The sequence below is a fragment of the Lemur catta genome, chromosome 7, assembly GCF_020740605.2.
Source record: "Lemur catta isolate mLemCat1 chromosome 7, mLemCat1.pri, whole genome shotgun sequence".
Lineage (NCBI taxonomy): Eukaryota > Metazoa > Chordata > Mammalia > Primates > Lemuridae > Lemur > Lemur catta.
In genome coordinates, this window is record NC_059134.1 from 97364625 (window position 1) to 97383690 (window position 19066).

The 19066-nt window shown below is 39.3% G+C and overlaps 2 protein-coding genes and 1 non-coding gene across 4 annotated transcripts in view; 2 read left to right on the plus strand and 1 right to left on the minus strand.

Moving 5' to 3' along the window:
• ZFP91 (ZFP91 zinc finger protein, atypical E3 ubiquitin ligase) overlaps window positions 1–4890 on the plus strand; it is a 41952-nt gene extending 37062 nt beyond the window's left edge. For both annotated transcript variants that reach the window (XM_045558123.1, XM_045558124.1), the window contains exons 10-11: window positions 682–781; window positions 1120–4890. In XM_045558123.1, coding sequence (XP_045414079.1) covers window positions 682–781; window positions 1120–1630 — 611 coding nt within the window. In that variant the 3' untranslated portion in view covers window positions 1631–4890. The remainder of the gene's footprint in view (window positions 1–681; window positions 782–1119) is intronic.
• Window positions 4891–6400: 1510 nt separating this feature from the next.
• On the plus strand, window positions 6401–9300 carry CNTF (ciliary neurotrophic factor). Its single transcript, XM_045558125.1, has 2 exons — window positions 6401–6814; window positions 8002–9300. Exons 1-2 carry the CDS (start codon window positions 6701–6703, stop codon window positions 8485–8487), a joined length of 600 nt encoding a protein of 199 aa, XP_045414081.1. The 5' UTR covers window positions 6401–6700; the 3' UTR covers window positions 8488–9300.
• Window positions 9301–18962: 9662 nt separating this feature from the next.
• Window positions 18963–19066, minus strand: LOC123643156. The gene has a single exon (XR_006736713.1). It is a non-coding gene; the product is annotated as a small nucleolar RNA U13 (small nucleolar RNA).

The following is a 19066-nucleotide window of genomic DNA, read 5'->3' on the forward strand; positions in this document are numbered from 1 at the left end:
GGAGGGTTGTAAAGGACAGAGGGAAGTGGAAGTAGTTGAATGGTATAGAAGATGTGGAGTAGGAAAATAAGATAAAGAAATACAAGTGCTGTTTACATATATATGACAGCAGCAACTCGAGTCTTTTCAGAGAATTTTAAGTGTTTATCTTAGGTAACATTTTTAAAACCTGAAACAGAGTATGGTTATCATTTTAGATGTGGATCAGTTTTCTTCTGTGGAATGCCAAATTCTTTTTCTGTTTTCTTGTTTTGTTTTAATGCCAGATTCTATATTAACATTTCAGCTTTCATGATCTGTGAAAAAACTGTTTTGAAGAATAAGATTCATGGAAAATGTAGTTGTTTACTTGGTGAACAATTTACCTAAAACTTGGATTAATGATAAAATGGGGATTAGGGTTCTAGTTCTCACATTGCTGTCTGGTTTTTTTTTTTTTTTTTTTTTTTGAGTTTTTCTAAACAGGTTCTTATGTTACTAAATGTATGGGTTTTAAAAAAAGAAAGATCAAAAGCGTATATATTTTTTTAATTTTTTTTTACCTAAAGTGTTTATACATTGAAAACAATATTGCTTTTACTCTAAATCGACCTGCCTGATCATCTGCTTACTTTTTGTGTAAACTAGGGAAAATACTTAGAGGGTGTCTAAATAGAACACTAACCACATTATTTTTCTTAGATCAAAGGGATTATATCTGTGAATATTGTGCTCGGGCCTTTAAGAGTTCCCACAATCTGGCAGTGCACCGGATGATTCACACTGGCGAGAAGCCATTACAGTGAGTATTTACTGATGAACACCTGGGTGAGAGGTGTATATATCCTACTTGAAGGTTTGCCCATTTACAAACATTACACTGCTGTTGACTTTTATCAAATTAAAAAGTGAGTATTGATTAGGGGAGCTATATAGTGTTCTTTTTCTTCATTTTCCTGTTTTTCAGGCAAACAGAAAAAAAAATCAGTTTTCCATTTAGTGACATTTCCTAATCTTTCACAAGAAGTTTATGTTACTGATAATTGTGTATATATGTGAGCCCCAAATTCTTAGCCTGACCCTGAATAAGAGCTCTCCTTATTTATGTTTGACCAGCCACTTCCTTTCCACTCTCTTTAGGTGTGAGATCTGTGGATTTACTTGTCGACAAAAAGCATCCCTTAATTGGCACATGAAGAAGCATGATGCAGACTCCTTCTACCAGTTTTCTTGCAATATCTGTGGCAAAAAATTTGAGAAGAAGGACAGTGTAGTGGCACACAAAGCAAAAAGCCACCCTGAGGTGCTGATTGCAGAAGCTCTGGCGGCCAATGCAGGCGCCCTCATCACCAGCACAGATATCTTGGGCACTAACCCAGAGTCCCTGACACAGCCTGCAGATGCTCAGGGTCTTCCTCTTCTTCCTGAGCCCTTGGGAAACTCAACCTCTGGGGAGTGCCTGCTGCTGGAAGCTGAAGGGATGTCAAAGTCATACTGCAGTGGGACAGAACGGGTGAGCCTGATGGCTGATGGGAAGATCTTTGTGGGAAGCGGCAGCAGTGGGGGCGCTGAAGGGCTGGTCATGAACTCGGATATACTCGGTGCTACCACAGAGGTTCTGATTGAAGATTCAGACTCTACTGGACCTTAGTGGACGGGAAGACTTGGGGCACTGGGACAGCTCAGACTTTGTATTTAAAAGTTAAAAAGGACAAAAAAAAAAAAATTTAAGCATTTAAAATCTAGTAAAATAACTGAAGGGCCTGCTCTTTCCATTGTGGATCACAGCACACATATATACACACACACCCCCATCCCCATCCTCATCCCCTGTTCTCCCTCTATTGTCCCCCTTATAAAATTGATAATGTCTTTACCAGAAAGGTAGACAAAAAAGCAGCAGAAGCTCTTAAAGTGAGAGCTCATACTTACTTCCAGCCAGCAGCAGGCTTCCTGCTCATTGGCAGATCCCCTTTTCCAACCTATAACTCCGATGTGCTCTGGATCAGCTTTTAACTCTCAATAGTATATTACTGTCTTCTAAATCCCTTCTCCTTCTCGACTGCTGCCCTATGGTTCTGGCTTCTACCCACTGTGGCACACTTATCCTCAAATATCATATAATTCTAATCTCTGGAGGCTGGCAGCTTGACTTGGCACTTTAGGGTCCCTTAGCAGGGTGAGCTGTTAAAACACACATCTCTTACCCCCTCTTCCTCCATTCCCCACTGGGTTTCAGAAAGGAAGAATACATGGGGACCACCTCCCTCCTCTTTGATCCCAGCATCTCAGTCCCCCTCCCAACCCTCCATGTGGCTCTCAATGGTGCTCACTTGCTTGGAAGCAGGCTCCCCAGAGGGAGGGGGCTGCCCTCTACACAGTCTCTTTGACTGTAAGACAGGGCTCTTTATCGGTGAGACGGTGAGAAAAGTCCCAGGCTAATGGCAAAAATTTGCACTTTGAACATGTGTGTCTTTGTGTTGTGGAACCTGAGATTCCTTATTTATTAACAGAAAGTCTGATTTTTTTTTTTTTTTTTTGGTCTTTATTGCTATATTTTGCGGGGCTGGGCTGAGAGAGATTAGATTATTCTGGCATGGGATCCTTTCCACAAGAGGTACTTTGAAGACAAGACATAGAGTTGAAGAAGCACAGCCAGCCTCTGAAATCAGCTCTCCAGTGGCCTTTAAAGAAAGCTGGTCCTCAGCACTAACAAAATCACTACAATAGACTAGTGCTTTTTTGGAAGTCTTTTTAGGGAAGGATGTTAGGTTTGTGGTAACTAGTATGCTCTTTAAGATTTTTAGAGCATTGAGATATAGGAATTTTGAGGGGACGAGGAGGGTTTTTCAGTATCTAAATTACAGATAAAGGATTTTCTCTTGTGAAATTGTTTCTTTTCTTGTCCCCATCATTTTCTTCCATACACCTCCCTATTGGCTCAACTCTAGCCCCTTGCCTTGTTTTTGTTTCTTGCTTTGCTTTATCATTGGTTCATTCCAGCTCCCTATTAGTGAAGGACACTGCTGCTTAGTGAAGGAACAAAATCTACAAGTCCTAAGGTTTTATGTCAAAGAAAACTGTTCTGTTTTGTTAACGCTTTAGAAGAAGAAAGGCTTCAATAGACAAATTAATAATTTTTATAATAATGGCTTTGGCTTTCACCTGAAATTCTGGGAATTACCACTTTCCTTGAGATACAGATTTTTCATGGGGTATAGATTGCTTATTACTGTCCATGAGAGAGACAGGTAGTTCATAACTTCCAAAAGACTAAAAACCTATTTTGGCTCATTTTTAGAGAATTGCAAGGGCAATTCTTATCCTTCTGTGTACCTTAGAGGCTGGAATTGAAGGCTTACCCTATTCATTGTTTATTGTCAGAAATATATGATGGCTATTGGAAAGAATGAAGTTTTGCTGAAAAAAAAAATAAGTGACAGCTTGTTTTTCACAAACACTAAAACTACAGAGTTTATCAATTTTATTTTTTATTTATTTTTCTCCCAAAAAGGGGGGCAACAAAATGTCATTTCTGAAAGAGGCGTACTTTACACCCACTCATGTCAGTGGTTGGGATGCCAGAAATAGGGAGTGAAACACCTACGACAAACAGTCTTAAATGCACTATTGTTTCTTTTCAGATTGTTGCAGATTTGCCATCCCTCCGATGTGGGGGTAGAATATGCTTTCCTACCCACAGTAAGGGTTTGGAGTTGACTTGGGTATTTTGAGTATATTTGAAAATAGTACAAGATTGATTGGATGGGCCTACAAAAAAGTTTTCTACTCTTGAATAAGTCCATTTTATACTGTTTCACTAGCTAGCATCTCTATCTCACACTTAGCTTTTATCTTTGTCACACTTTTTTTGCCTCCATAAATTTCATTTGCACTGCTTAGTCATCAGATATTTTAGACACCTACACAAACAAAAGCAAACTGCATTTTAAAAAATTTCTCTCTGAGATGGGTAAAAATATTATCCTTTCCTATACTATTCTCCCCTTTCACAAAAAGCAACTAGTTAGTTCTACTAATTAAAAACTTCTTGCTTTTTTTCCCTTTCTTCTTTTCTTTTCTTTTTCTTTTTTTTTTTTTTTGTATTCATAGTTACCATTTACCTATAATAAATTATTGTGGCAGTTTGCAAAAAATTTTAAAATATCTTTCATAGACTTGTGAGAAAGGGGTGCTAGCATAGTAAACAGTAGGTATAAATAAACTATTAATATATAAGCCCTCTTCATGTTTTCCATTCTGCTCCACATGCTGCTTATTTCATTGTTTTTCCAGGGAGCTTTTTGAATCTTAAAATTCTACATTTTGTACTCTTGGTCAAATTCTGTTACCTTTTTAATAACTTTTCCCACTGCATATTCTTCGTTTTGAATTGGCAATTCTAAATTCTGAAAATGTAATTAAGATACAACTCAATATTTCTGGGAGATGTGCTTCCCTCTTGTTTGTGGTTGCCCCGGTTATTTAGCATAGTTGAGACTCCTTCTTAAAATACTTCAGAGAGTTTAGACAAACACTGGCGTGGGAGTCCTGGGAGCAAAAAAAATTATTAAGGTATAGAAAAGCATCCACATAGAACACTCAATCCTCCTTTGTACCTGTTTGGAGAAAAAATATAAAGAGTATACTACTAAGGTTATTACAGTCTGGTTGTTTGAAATACCATTTCTTCCTCTTTCTCTGTCTTTTTCTCACTTTCCAATGTACTCAAGAAAATTGAAAAAATGTAATGAATCAATTTAAAATATTTTATTTCCTAGAAGCCTTTTTGCCTGTTGTAATGTGCAGGACCCTTCTCCTTTGGTGGGAGAGACAGGTAGTTACCTGAATCTAGGTTGAAGAGGTTATGTAAAAAGAAATTATAATAAAAGGGATACTTTGCTTTTCAAATTTCTTGTTTTCTCTTAATCTAAGTAAGACATATTCAAAATAAATAATGTAAAGAAGAAAAATAAAAGTTGTCTTCATGGAAGCAACTTGTCTTCCTTGGTTGTACTGAGTTACAGTTAGCCGAGGGATGCAACAATGAGTGCTGCTAAATGAAAAAACCAAGTGCCCTCAGATCAGGTTTTATGTGGAGTTCACTCATTGAGAATTATGCAATTAACTTTTGAATCAGTTTAATTCTTGATTTCTGACGCTGAAATGCCATATTCTGTGATCATTCCACAAATTTGGAAATCTCGTTGATATTTGATGGCCTTCTACTAGCACAAGTGACCATACTAATCTAGTAGATGAAAGATTAAGGATTCTGCAATGTTAATTTCACGCTGGTAATAACAAAACCTTCATAGCATTTAATATCAGTGCTTTTCACAAAATTCAGTGTCCATTTCAAGTACTGACCTTTAACAAAAAGAAAAAAACTATAATCCTCCTGAGTTCCTAAAAGTCCTACTGTGACAGCTGCCCAGGCCTCTCCCTTACATCCTTCATTCATTGTTTAGCTATGTAAATTTGCTTCTGAGGTGGCATGTTTAAACTTACTGGCAACATCTATGATACAAAATAGTTAAAGCTCATTGATTCAATTGAGGATGAAACTTGCAGCCCTTACCCAATTAGCATCATCCTCTGAGTCCAACACAATAGGCTGACAACTCTCCAAACACCTTTTAACTCTTTTGCCCTTATTTCAAAGCCTAGCTCATGCTCTTATTTTGTTAACAAGCATGTGGTATGACTGGGATAGGGAAGGAAAAGAAAAGCATGTTTGTCACTTGAGACAGACTGCCTTAGAAATGTTACCAAGTTAGGGTTGAGTGTTTCCTGTCCTTGGAAAAGAACAGGCCTAAACAGTACCTTCATCCTGTAGCTACCAAGAAGGCACCATGATTGAGATCAGAGATGCTCCCTTGGTTGGTTTTACTCAAATATAAATTAAAAAATGCTTTCAAAAATATGAATGAAAAAAATGCTGTATTTTTAAAGGACCTACTTCATACAACCTTTGTTTTTTGAACAAAATATGAACTACCTAAAGAAAGGATGAAATTAGAAAGTCAGTGGGAGAAACAACTATGGAATCAAAAGACTTATTTAAACTGGAGCCTAGTTATTGGATTTTGTGTACATCATTTTACTTCTTAAAGCTTCAGTTTCTCATATGGTAGAAATAATATTTACCTTAGAATTATTCTCAGGATCAAATGGAGTTGCTTTAATAAAAGCTTTTAACACAGTGTTTGACTCATAGTAGATGCTTAATAAATGGCAGCTATTTAATAATAAAAATATTGAATACTTCTTCAGACCACAAAAGAAAAAAAGGACATGGGGAGCATTAAGGGAGGGTGATAATAAAATGAACTGATCATATGTGTTTATAAAATAGATTACATTAGGCAGAGGTGTCATGAGGATTAGTGTGATAGTGACCTTGTTGCTAAGTGCAAAAGCAAAACAATGACATAAAAACAAGTGTGCTAAGTACTGAGTGGAGGAGAGAGAGAGAGGCAGACGCTGCAGGAAAAAAAGTTGATTAAAAAGGGCCCTTTGATTCCGCAGGCACAAAAAATCCACAGCCAGGAATTTGCTGCCACCTCTGAGTCAGGCAGGGGGTGGGGGTGGGATGTACAATCCCATTAGTAGAGAATGCCCAGTGGATTTAGTCTGTGAGAGTCACATTTCTTATCTGGACCCGTGTAGACAGAAGTAAATGCAGTTCACTTGTTTCCTGGGACAGTTGAGGTAGGGGATGGCTTTCGCAGAGCATTCACCACTGACCCCTCATCGCCGAGACCTCTGTAACCGTTCTATCTGGCTAGCCAGGAAGATTCGTTCGGACCTGACTGCTCTTATGGAATCTTATGTAAGTTATGTATTTTGCTGTTGTCTGTTTTCTTTTTACCTCTTCTGATCCAGGCCCTTACCATCATGCTCCAGCCCTAATATCAGTTATGACAGCCCTAATCATATAGTCATTCATATGTTGGGCACCTATTATTTGACATGGCCCCTTCCCTGGAGGAAATTCATGTGACCTTATTTTCTTCCTCTAGGCTTTTTAGGTATATTATTCCTTGAATGAGAAAATATATATGGGGTTCTAGGTAGGACTGGCTATATGTCTTGGAGGCTATTCCTAATTTAATTGCCTATATTCTGCCAGAATAAATTAACTATGTGCCCTCTAAATTAGGGTTCTTCGTAGACATTGTTCCAAATTTGTGAGCTATGTAAATGAAAGGTTTATAGGATTGGGAGGAAGAGCAATATGAACTTGGGAGAAATTTGTAAATCCTACCAATTTCTTCTATACAATATTAGCCACCCACTTTTTAGTATTACACATCAAAAATGTACCTATATCTAAATAGAAAGGTCACCCAGAGACTTGTGGAAGTATCAGATTCTTAAGGAGCTAACCATGAAGTTCCAGACTGGTTTTCTAATAGCAGGGGATCCTCATCAGTCTCTACACAAGGCCTGCTATGGAAATGCTCCAGGCCCCTGTGGGGAGTTCTGAATTTAGGTTTTCTGAGAATCGTTTCTATAGTGTCAGAAATTAGACACTGATTACCTTTTTACTAATTTCTGCTGCATTTTCTAAAGGATTGACTTCACCATAGAGTGGGTGACGGGATGAGGGAGGTTAGAGAAATTCTGCAACAGCTACATTCCAGAGCTTCCTAGGTGTGGCTGGTGTCTTCAAGTACGTTTAAAATACTTAGACTCCAGTATGATTAAAATATTCTAGTTTCCAGGAGAGAGTTTGAAGAGGGAAGGAAAAATTTTTCTAAATCAATGATTTTCAACCTTTAGAACTTAAACACTCTCCCAAGAGATGCACAGATACTCAATTTCAGAGACTACTGAGTCTTCCTGAAGTCCAGTCATGGATCCCAAATTAAGAGTTCCTATTGTAGATATTTTCTTTACACCTTGGATCCTTGATCAGGGAGGTGAATGAGATTTTATATGAGATTTAGGGATGATTTCAGTAAGGACATTGGGGTGATTACAGAAGATGTGCTGTTTTCCTGTATCCTCGGCCAGGTGAAGTATCAGGGCCTGAACAAGAACATCAGCCTGGACTCTGTGGATGGTGTGCCAATGGCAAGTACTGATAAGTGGAGTGAGCTGACCGAGGCCGAGCGACTCCAAGAGAATCTCCAAGCTTATCGTACATTCCACGTTATGTTGGCCAGGCTTTTAGAAGACCAACAGGTACATTTCACCCCAACTGAAGGTGACTTCCATCAAGCTATACATACGCTTCTACTCCAAGTTGCTGCCTTTGCTTACCAGCTGGAGGAGTTAATGGCACTCCTGGAACACAAGATCCCCCCCAGTGAGGCTGATGGGATGCCTGTTGTTGGAAATGGTGGTCTCTTTGAGAAGAAGCTGTGGGGCCTAAAGGTGCTGCAAGAGCTTTCACAGTGGACGGTGAGGACCATCCATGACCTTCGTGTCATTTCTTCACATCAGACTGGGATCCCAGCACACGGGAGCCATTGTATTGCTAATGAAAAGAAAATGTAGCATTTAGCCCCTTTTCCCTTCCTTGCTTTCTTTTCTGATGGAATGTACATGTTTCTCTGGAGCCTTACTTTCCCATCTTAAATTTCTGAAAACCTTTAAGACCACAGGCATTTTCATCAAGTAGGGTTGGAGACATGGACAAATGGGCGTACAGGTTCAGTTTGGGGTGGGTGCGTGCATATGTGTGTGTGTGTCTGTCTGTCTCTATTAGGGACATGTCAGAGTGAGAACAACATCCCTCTATTAGTACTCTAATTTTCCAACCCACTAAGTAACCGTTACAGGCATTTAACAGCCTATACACAGAAGAGAGAGATATATTTTAACTCTAGTTCTGGATAACTTGCCTGAGAAGGATGAGCCATTGAATTAAACTCATAGACTTTAGCCAATTTAAACTCTTTGACAACAAAAATAATACCTAACATTTATTGAATATCTACGATATTGGGCTTTATGTATATTATGTATAACTTTTACAACAACCTTGGGAGGGCAGTGGTGTTATTCCCATTTGGCAGATGAGAAAACAGGCTGAGAGAGACTTGATTAAGGTCACATGGGTAGCAAGTGACACACTAAGTTTGAACAGAGATCTTTCTTATTGTAAAGCCTCTGTGCCCTTAGAGGTTTGATTATGAACTTCTATCACTGCACTTTGTCATAGAGGGTTGGAAGATGTATCCATGTGTCTATCCCCAACACTGAAAAACAGTCCCCATTACATGTCCTCATAAGTCAGTAGCAGACTTAGTGTTAAAGTCAGTATTTGTTGCCCATACTTGGCAACGAAGAGAGCAGCTGGAGATCTTACTATTCTATTTGGGAAAGTGATTAGGCCCACCAAACTTCTGAACCTTTGAAGCTGGGAATGTGTAGTAATTCAGCCTGGTTTCAAGTGTCCACTACTGAATGTTCTTGAATATTGGGTTGGGCACAGCTTATACCAGGTTACCTCATGTTTAGTGTAATCAGCGATGCGGTCATACAGACACTGTAACCCAGACATTCGTGGACAATGGGTGGAAAACTGCTCGGGTTAAAAAGTCACAGGATTCCTTCGCTTCACATTCTCTGGATTTAGTCATGAGGAGAGGGTGAGGCCCCACTCTGTTCCCACTGGAAATGCCAGAGATTCTGAAACAATATACACAGCAAAGCCTCTGCTGCTCAACAAAGGGCAGGGGTCTGCATTTAGTATTCTTACAAGAACCACACATAGTATGAAAGGTTGTAAATGTGGGTATTAATGGAAAAGGTCATTTGCAGCGAGGCCTGTGTACTGATGGTACAGCGTGAACCCAAAAGTTCTCAAGTATATTATGTATTTTATACTTACCGATTATTTAAGACTCAAGATTTTGGATTGGGGGCCCAGGTCAATTTAGTTTAATTAAGGCTTCTGTATTCCTAACTGACCCATGAGTCAGGGCTAGTTCCCACAGGTTGTGTGAAGTGGAAGTGGGTGACTTAGCTTCTATGCTTTCCCACCTGGGCTCGTGTACAAAACTCCATGAAGTCAGCATTACGAGAGGACCTGAGGCATTGTGGAAGTTCAGGGAAGGCAAGCCCCTGCTTTCTAGTATGTATTTGTGGAAATATGGTTGTATATATAAAAAACAAGGAACCAATACTAGGTTGGAATTGAAAGGTGCAGATTTATTAGGACGTTAAAGGAAGGAGATCGGCAAGGGCCCAAAATAGTCTCCTGGAAGAAGTAGGAGTCGCATCTCAGAGATTGCCGGAATACAAAATAGAAATCATAAGGAGAGAAATGGGAGAGTTGCCTGCTTAGGCGAAAGTTAGGCAATAATAAACATTTGGGTACAGCTACCACTAAAAGCTTATTGTTTGGCTTTATTTTATTTGTAATTTTGGTGTAGGTATATAGTTCCCCAATGAATGTATAGAGGCTTATTTCATTCAAGCTTTTCCTTATTTAAATTGTTTCTTCTGCTTGACTGCAGCCTTCTCAATTCATAAAGTATCTGCTTATTAATGTGAAGCCCTTAGATTTATCTGGATAATACTTTTGTTTAATGGAGAAAGATGTATCTAAAATTTCTTAATGGGAGATAACTAGTTATAAGCTTGCTAGATCTAAAATGAGTGACCCTGTCAATTATAAATAAAAATGTTAAAAATATTTTTAAAGGATTCCTTTAAAAATATTTTTAAAAGAATAAAAAATTAAAGCTATTCCTCTCCAAAAAAATTAAAATAAAAATAATAAAGTAACATAAAAGAAATATAAAATGAGCGACCCCTCTCCAAGTGTTTTTATATCCAGCCGATGTGGCAGGGCAGACATCTGCAGAAGTTTCAGAAATCATTGGAGCCTCTCTTAAGCACTGCTGAGTTGCATATGAAGGAATATGTATGTGTAAGAGCTAGATTTGAAGTGGCAGAGGGTCCAGAAAAGGTATAAACACTAATTATTGAATGGGAGGAGATAGATAAATGTTTAAGTCTTGAATAGGTCACAGAATCATCAAGTCTTTACCAAGTGCATTACCAGCACTGTGCAAAAAGCTGTGTTTCAGTTTGTTCTTTAAGTAACTTGCAATATGCTTCAAAAGAAGTGTGAGGAAACCTCTTAGAAAGAGATAAAGGGGAAATGAGCACTTAGCTGTATAACAAAAACATAAACATGTATGAAATCTGAATGTGTACAGATTGCAAGACAGTGCGTCATGTTTACTGAAATGGATAAATCAAATTGAATAAGAGACTGACAATGGACCATTGTTCTAGATACATATCTTATAGGGATAATGATAACATTCTGGAAGTATACATTTTTAAGGATATATAATCCAAAAGAGATTTTTTTTTCTTTGGATTTTAATCTCTTGGTTATAGGTCTGAACATGGATAGGATCTCTGGGAAATCAGAGATGCTATATGGATATAGTTGTTAATAAGGTACATAAATTTACTTCCTAGACCCTAACTTCTTATTTTGTAAAAAGTATTCCTTTTATCCCACTGCCTCCAGAAAAGTCTTTTCTGTGGGGAGGGAGAGAGATTCTATCTTCTGTCAAGAAATTGCATGGATGAGAGTTGATAAATTTTTCTTGCATTGATTTAAGAGGGTGATTTGGAAAAAGCTTGCAAAGTGGCACAAACTTGAAGGCCAAGCATGGAATAAAATTAGCTTTAATATCAGGTTTGAGGGAAGTGAGAGTTTTAATAAAAATGGAAAGTGTAAAGTCATAGCCCTGGTATTACTGTTATTTCAGGCTGCTGAGGATTAAAGCCCCATGGATGACTCATTGTTGTGACCACTTGTCAATCTGGGAGAGGACAAGTAAATATTTCAGGAAGACTTATCTGAAAAGTTGTTTACAGTGAATTTTGTTTGTGAAGCCTCAGCTCCTCATGAGGTACCTGAGCGTGGTTTTCCTCTATTAAGGGGTAAAACAGAGATGCAGGAAGCACCAAGACAAGATCTCCACCAGGATGGGAAAAGGACTGGTGAAGAGGAAAGGGGAGTGGGGAGTACAATTTGCATTTCACTTCAGTTGATTTATTGTGTGTGTGTGTGTGTGTGTGTGTGTGTGTGTGTGTGCGCGCACATGTAGTGTTTAGGTCAGGGCATTCTTTAAAAAGAGTGGTTTGTACTCCTGCCTCATCCCACCTCCACTTGAAGCATCAAACCCAAGAATGAGCTCTGAATAAATGTTGGTGCATTCAAAAAGTGAAAAATGATAAAAAAAAATTTTATCTCTTGACTCAAAAACTTCTATAGAACTTTGAGGACTACAGACAGATAACGACAAAATAAAAAGAAAATTTGATCTTTGGATGAAATGTATTTGAAGTGTGAGATAAAAATCTATGTGCTTATGATTCTTAAAATATATTACTCAGATGGATGTTTTTGGCACATAGAAAATAAAAAATGCAAGATAGCTAACAATAAAGTTCTCAGCAAGACCATGAGTTACTTCTTTTATTTCTGTGTCTGTGGATGAACAAGGGGAATTTCAAGTGATTTCAACATTGGATGAAATGTAATCCTTCCAGCCAGAGCCAGACTCAGTCAAGCGTGCTGGGTAAATCTCCATGATGCCAGGCCACTGGGCAAAACTCCCAGGGCCAGTCAGCCTGGAAAAGGTAGATTGCCTCTACGTCACCAGGCCAGTGCTGCTTTGCTCTCTGGATATGTAGTCCTAGTGGCTAGCCTGCAGATGAGAAAGATTTCCTTTTATGTGGTTTAATCTCAAGTGTGTGACCCCGATAAAGCCTTTGATTGAAGAGAAGAAGCCTGACTCGCCCATTTCTAATCAGGTTGAAGGCAGAAACTAAATTGTGGAAAATCCCATAGGGGAAAATATGAAAAATTGCTGAGAAATTCAATATTTCTATCCATATGTTCAAGGTAGTATGAAGGAGAATAATGCACTGACTTATTTACTATGTCAGGTATCTCTACACTATTTTATGTCATTAATCCTCTGTTTATTATCTCTTTCATAGATGAGAGAAAAGAGAATGGATGTTAACTTGTCCAAGTTCCCTCTAGTATATGACAGAGCTGGAGTTTTAACTCTGCTACACGCCAAACCATGGTACACCTAATAATTGAGATAATCTCATTCTGAAATCTCATTCTCCATCTCTAATTCACTTCCCTTGGATAAAGCCAGTACAGACTTGTACAGAATCTTGCTCTGTAACAAAGTCTATATAAGGTTCCAAACTTTGGGACAAGTCACTTTTTCTGAGCTTCCTAATTTATGAAATGGAAATGATGAAAAATAACTAACTTCACAGCTTGTTATATGATTCAGACAAATTGAGTATCTGAAAGTACTTATAAATGACTTACAAATATCACCAAGTGTATTTACTCTAATGTCTCAAGTAGCTTGGATTCAAGTTAGACTGGATTGAAGAGCAAGCTCTGTAAATATCTCAGAGGATACCATTTGCTTCCCAGAACTGATCTGGTCACAGCCCAGACTTCACCCTGTTGTGCTTGTTGGCCTTTGGCCACCAGAGGCCAACCCCATCTCATCGACAGACTCCAGGAATTGTCCACCTCAAGAGATTTGAGACCCAGTCTGTTGACTGCACCCAGAATATAGCTTTCACAGTAGGCGGAGTCAGACAAGTCCTGGAGAAGCCTAGCAGGCTCTAGAAGGAGCCAAAGACACATGCAAACTAGAGCCGCCCAGGATATGTTAAAGCATGTATTTAGACTTAGGATCATCCTCCATATACCCACACCCTCCTCCTTATACAGGAAGGAACTCAAACTTCTTTGAGTTCAATCCCTTCATTAAACACATAGCACAGAGGAGCCAAAGAGGGTCAGCAATCTGCCCCAGTATCCCAGCTAGAAAGTGGAGGAACGGGACCTGCAGTCCATGGATTTCCTACTGCATCTCCCTGCTTCTCCATTAGACCAACCTCATTTTAGGAAACATCAGGTGTCTCTGTTTATGTTCTTCTTGCTCTCCTGCATACAGCACCCTCTAGCTCCTGGATCTCTAATAATCCTCTGGAAGCTCTAGGAACGGCAACTCATGTTCCAGACTTTTTTTGCCACCCCAATGCCCACCTCTACCATAAGTTGGTGGCGCTATACCTCATCCCTCTCCTGATACGATAGGAAAAAGATGTGTCTCTTGCTGAGGGAAAATTCTGAAGTAATTGTCTAAATACCATATTGACTAAATATCGTATTCCTTTCAGGATAAATGTCATTTGAACAAGGCACCCAGAGAAGCTTTTTAAAAATAGTATTCCAAAGCAGATGTCTTCAGGTCGGATCAGCCCTTATGCCATACTAGGTGAAGGGTTAGGACTAGCTTCTCTTCTCTTAATCCCTGACTCCTACCCCCAAAGCTTGGGGTGGACAGAGGGTTGAAAGTTGTACAAATAACTTCAGAGGCCACTGTAAAAAAGTGCCAATATTCCCAACCTGTTTCTAAGCTATGTTGTAACCAACTCTGACAAAAATCGATGTGTGATTAGTATTGTCACGTGGATAACAAAGAACAACTTCTGGATAAAAACCTTCAAGATAGCCAATTATAGAATTGCCCTTGCTTTTTTGACAGAACCCAATCCAGAGCAAAACAGCACCTTCATTGACTCTTTCCCCAAATTAACCAGCCCAAGTCTAAATCCTATAACAAATGCCTCCTAACACTTCCTTACTGAGGTGAGGTGCCTCAAAGGTTGTCTCCCTCATTGCACCAAGCGCATAAACTCAACCTTTCCTGACTGCAGACATTGTCCTGGTCAGCTTTGGCTAAAGGACATCAACACTATCAAGAGAAACCACAGGAAAGTTTTAAGCAGGAAAGTGACATCATGGGGCTTATATTTTTAAAATGAACAGTCAAACTGTTATGGACAGGTGGTTTTATGGAGGCAAGAGTGTGAAAGCAAAAAAATCTAGATGACGTGAGCCTCAATTAAAACTGACAGTGTCCTGGCACGGTGGCTCATGCCTACAATCCTAGCACTTTGGGAGGCTGACGTGGATTGCTTGAGGCCAGGAGTTCAAGACCAGCCTGGGCAACATAGCAAGACCCCATCTCTACAAGAAATTTTAAAATTAACCAGACTTGATGGTGTGCACCTATAGTCCCAGCTACTTGGGAGGCCGAGGCAGGAGGATCCCTTGAGCCCAGGAATTTGAGACTGCAGTGAGCTATGACCATGCCACTGCACTCCAACCTGAGAGACAGAGAGAGACCCCGTCTATAAAAAAAAAAAATACAAAATAAAACAGTGACAGTGGGGATGGAGAAAAGAGGACAGCTCTGAAAAGCATGACAGAAGATTTGCCATGGAAAGTCGAGGAGAAGGATGGTGAGTTTTAGAAAGAGGAAAGAACCAAAGAACTCCCCTCCCAAACTAGGATAGTGAATAAATTAGGCAGGAGATAAGAAAGGGGAATAGATACTGGGGTAGCACAGGAGATTGCAAATTTGGTTTTTAAATATGCTGAGTTGAATGTGGAGAATAGAAGCAGCTGGGTAGGAAGGTTGGGGCTCAGTCCTGCAGGATCTTGAACATCACGCTAAGCAATTTAGATTTCATGCGATAGATACAGATCAGTGACTCTCTTAAAGTGATCATTAAGGAAACCAAAGCAAGAAGAAAGGAAAGGAGAGATGAAGAAAAATCACCAGGGGTCAGGTCAGTTTTTCTGCCTTAGTCCTAAAGGGAACCAAAAAGGGTCCTCTTGTCCAAATGCAAGTGCCGAGCCCCTCTGATTCTGAGGGTCACCACAGCTTTAGCAGAACTAAAACTTCAAGAAACCACCCACATTGTATCTCCCATCTTGGGCAAATTTGCATCTCCTGAAAAGGGTTTCATTTTATTTATTTTATTCTATCTATGCACCCACCTTCTTTTCCACATGACTAACTCCTGTTTATGCTTCAAGATTCAGATCACATGTCACCTTTGTGAAAATGTCCCTGATCAATACCCTATATCACTGCCCTCTCCTCTTCACTGGGACTGCATCTTATATCCTATCTCCTATCACTACTGTTCTACTACTGATTACTGTCACTACCACTGCTACAGACAATAATAAGAATACTGAGCTTGGACACCCAGTGAGGTGCTTTGCATGTAGCACCGCTTAATCTTCACAACAAACCATCGCACTTGGTGTTACCATTTTCACCCCTATAGAGGAGAGAACTGAAGCTCAAGAAGGTTAAATGACTTGCTCAAAGTTGCAGAGCTTGGTAATTGGCAAAGCTGGGAGGTATGTGGGTATACAACCTACACTTTTTCTTTGCATAACTATTATATTACATAGCACATTGCATGTTAATTATTTGTGTATACACCTCTCCTGCTGGACTGTGGGCTCTTTGAAGGCAGAGGTTGCGTCTTCCCTGGCATATGATAGGTGCTCAAATGTTACCTGACTAAGAGGACGAAAGGCAGATACAGATAGTGATGGAGAGAATGCCAGGTGCTGTGGAATGGAAGAAACAGTGCTTTCTACCAATGCTTATCAACATTTGTCACAGAAACAATGATGTTTGTATGGCACACTAAGGTAAGTTGGGGGGATCTGGATTCTGGGAGGAAGCTGCTCTAGGCTACAGTGAACTGGACCATGGTAGGTACAGTATGTCTGGCAGCCTCAGTACCCACTTGGGTTACCGTAGTGTTGAAGGTGATAAGTATGTCTTGGACATCTGTTGGGCAATCTGTGCCTTATATCAGGGTTTAGCAAACTATTTCTTAAAGGGCCAGTAAATATTTTAGGCTTGTGAGCTATAAAATCTTTGTCGCAGCTAGACAGTTCTGCCATTGTAGCATGGAAACAGTTGTAGATAATACATAAATGAATGAATGTGGCTGTATTCCAATAAAACTTTATTTATAAAAACAGGTGCCTGTCCTACGGGCCATGTTTGCTGACCCCAGTTTTATATGGACTTTGTGCGTCAGAGCCTTTGAGTCCTTTTCCTCTCTGCCCAATTTTTTAATTTTGAGGAAGTCCAATTTATTAATTTATTCTTTGATGGATTGTGCTTTTGGTGTCATATCTAAATATCTTGCCTAACCCAAGATCACAAAGACTTTTTTCCTATATTGTCTCCTTTGGTGCTTTTTATCTTGAGCACTTAGTAAAGTGCCATCCTTCTTAGGAGGATGAATGAATCCTTCTTAAGAATGAATGAATGAATGAATGAATGATTTAGATGAAAGAAAGGAAGATCTTTCTTTCTTTCTTTCTTACTTTCTACTCTCCTGACTCCAGGCCCCCCAAAGCATGAAGCTCAGCAGAGATTCCTGGAACCCCTCGTCTGGTTTTTCAGCTCCCAACCTTGCTGATTTGTTTACCTATAACTTAATGACTCCCATCCCTCAATGCTGCAACATATTCTTTTTACAACATATACACCTCACTTTTATTTGCACCCCCCCATGCACATACTTGCTTTTAAAAAAATTACCCCCAACATAGTTTTTAAATTAAGTTTAAATTGACTTTTCATGGTCAAATTTTCAGGAATCAGAGAATATCTGGTTTATGACAGCCCCTATGAGGTTAAAAAAAAAAAAATCACTAGACAGGAGTAGATTTGGACCAAGCCTAAGGCTAGAGGGAGTGAGACTGTGGCTGAGATAGGAGTGGGCTTGGTGGGGGGGCTCAGAGGCTTCCCACGTCTCCCTCCACAGCCGCTCAGCTCTGCATTCACTTCTCTTTCTTTTTTTTAATAATATGTAGTGTTTTATGTAAATACATATCTTGTAAAAATTTGAAAAATTAGTCAATCAAGAGGGAAAATAAGGGCAAAAAAGAAAAGTTGGAACTAAGATTGAGTTGAGCAGCAAAAATGTTGTGGAAAGGACCAAGATTTCTAGAAGTCAAAATAAGGAGGAAGACCTCTTTGTTTTACGTGACTTACAGTGTACAATAGACAGCAAAAACCCAAGTGTCCACAAGGAGCGTGTTCTAGAGAAGACACTGTGTAAGGACCAAAGAACAAGTCCGTTACAGCGGCTCAGCCGTCCCCTTCCATCACCAGCGGGGGTGGAGTTTACCGCAGCCTTGTCACCCTGATACTCGGAGTTCCAAGAGGAACTTGGACACGGAAGGTTACAACATGCCACCACCTCCCCCTTTCCTATCGCTTTTACGTATCTATTTTTTTATCTACTTGCCTAGAATATTTTGAGACAGTAAAAACTATGTTTTATTCTTGTATTTACTCTAGGATGTACAATGGGCAACATGGAGGTTAACACATCGACTGCCACACTAGAAAAGAAAATGTTTCTTGGGGCCATGGAGTTTTATTAGGAAAATAGAATAAAAACTTCAAAAACAAAACGATCCTTTCTAATTTAATGAAAAATTTGTTACTTTTTGTTGTTTTCTGTGCGTGAGTTATATGCAACTTGAAAAATAGTTCTTGCAACTCCTAAGGTGAAGAGACATGTGAGTTACATATGCTTCACAAGGCCTCGGGCTCAAAACTAGCGTGAGTTAAATACAACTCACATGGCAGTTAGTGTGTTAAAACTACTTTATTAATGAAATAATAATGCATGTAAGAATCCAAGAAGGGAAGGTCATTTAAAAGGATTTGATAACTGGGTTCTATTTCCTGGGGCCTTACAAGATCTCTTCTGGTTTTCATTCATTCAGTAAACTTTTAGAGCATCTGCCTGATGTTGAGCTCTGGCACTAACTACAAAAAGCTAACACCAAGCCTCTCCACACTAAAAGAGCCCATAGTCAAGTTAGGTAAAGAACTCATGCAAAGGAACATGTTCATATTAACATGCTGCTGAGGAGGTTAAGAGGAGTAAGGAATGAATTCTTCCTGGGAAACTGAAGGAGTATGTGTGTGTGTGGAGGGGGAGGGGGCAGATAATAACATATTCTAAAGAGAGGTGACACTCAAACCCAGTCTTGATTGATGAGTTAGATTTCTTTTTCTTTTTTAATTTTATACGTTTCTCTAAGTTCACGTCAGACAAATGATGTACTGATGTTGTGATAAGGTTTGAGGGGGACACATCTCACACGTGAGTGTGGAAACCCAATCATCATGCTCATGAACTGCAAAAGGAT

Coding starts and splice junctions, on each gene's coding strand:
- CNTF (XM_045558125.1), top strand. CDS start 6,701: ATGGCTTTCGCAGAGCATTCACCACTGACCCCTCATCGCCGAGACCTC. Junction 6,815..8,001: donor CTGCTCTTATGGAATCTTAT/GTAAGTTATGTA, acceptor ATCCTCGGCCAG/GTGAAGTATCAGGGCCTGAA.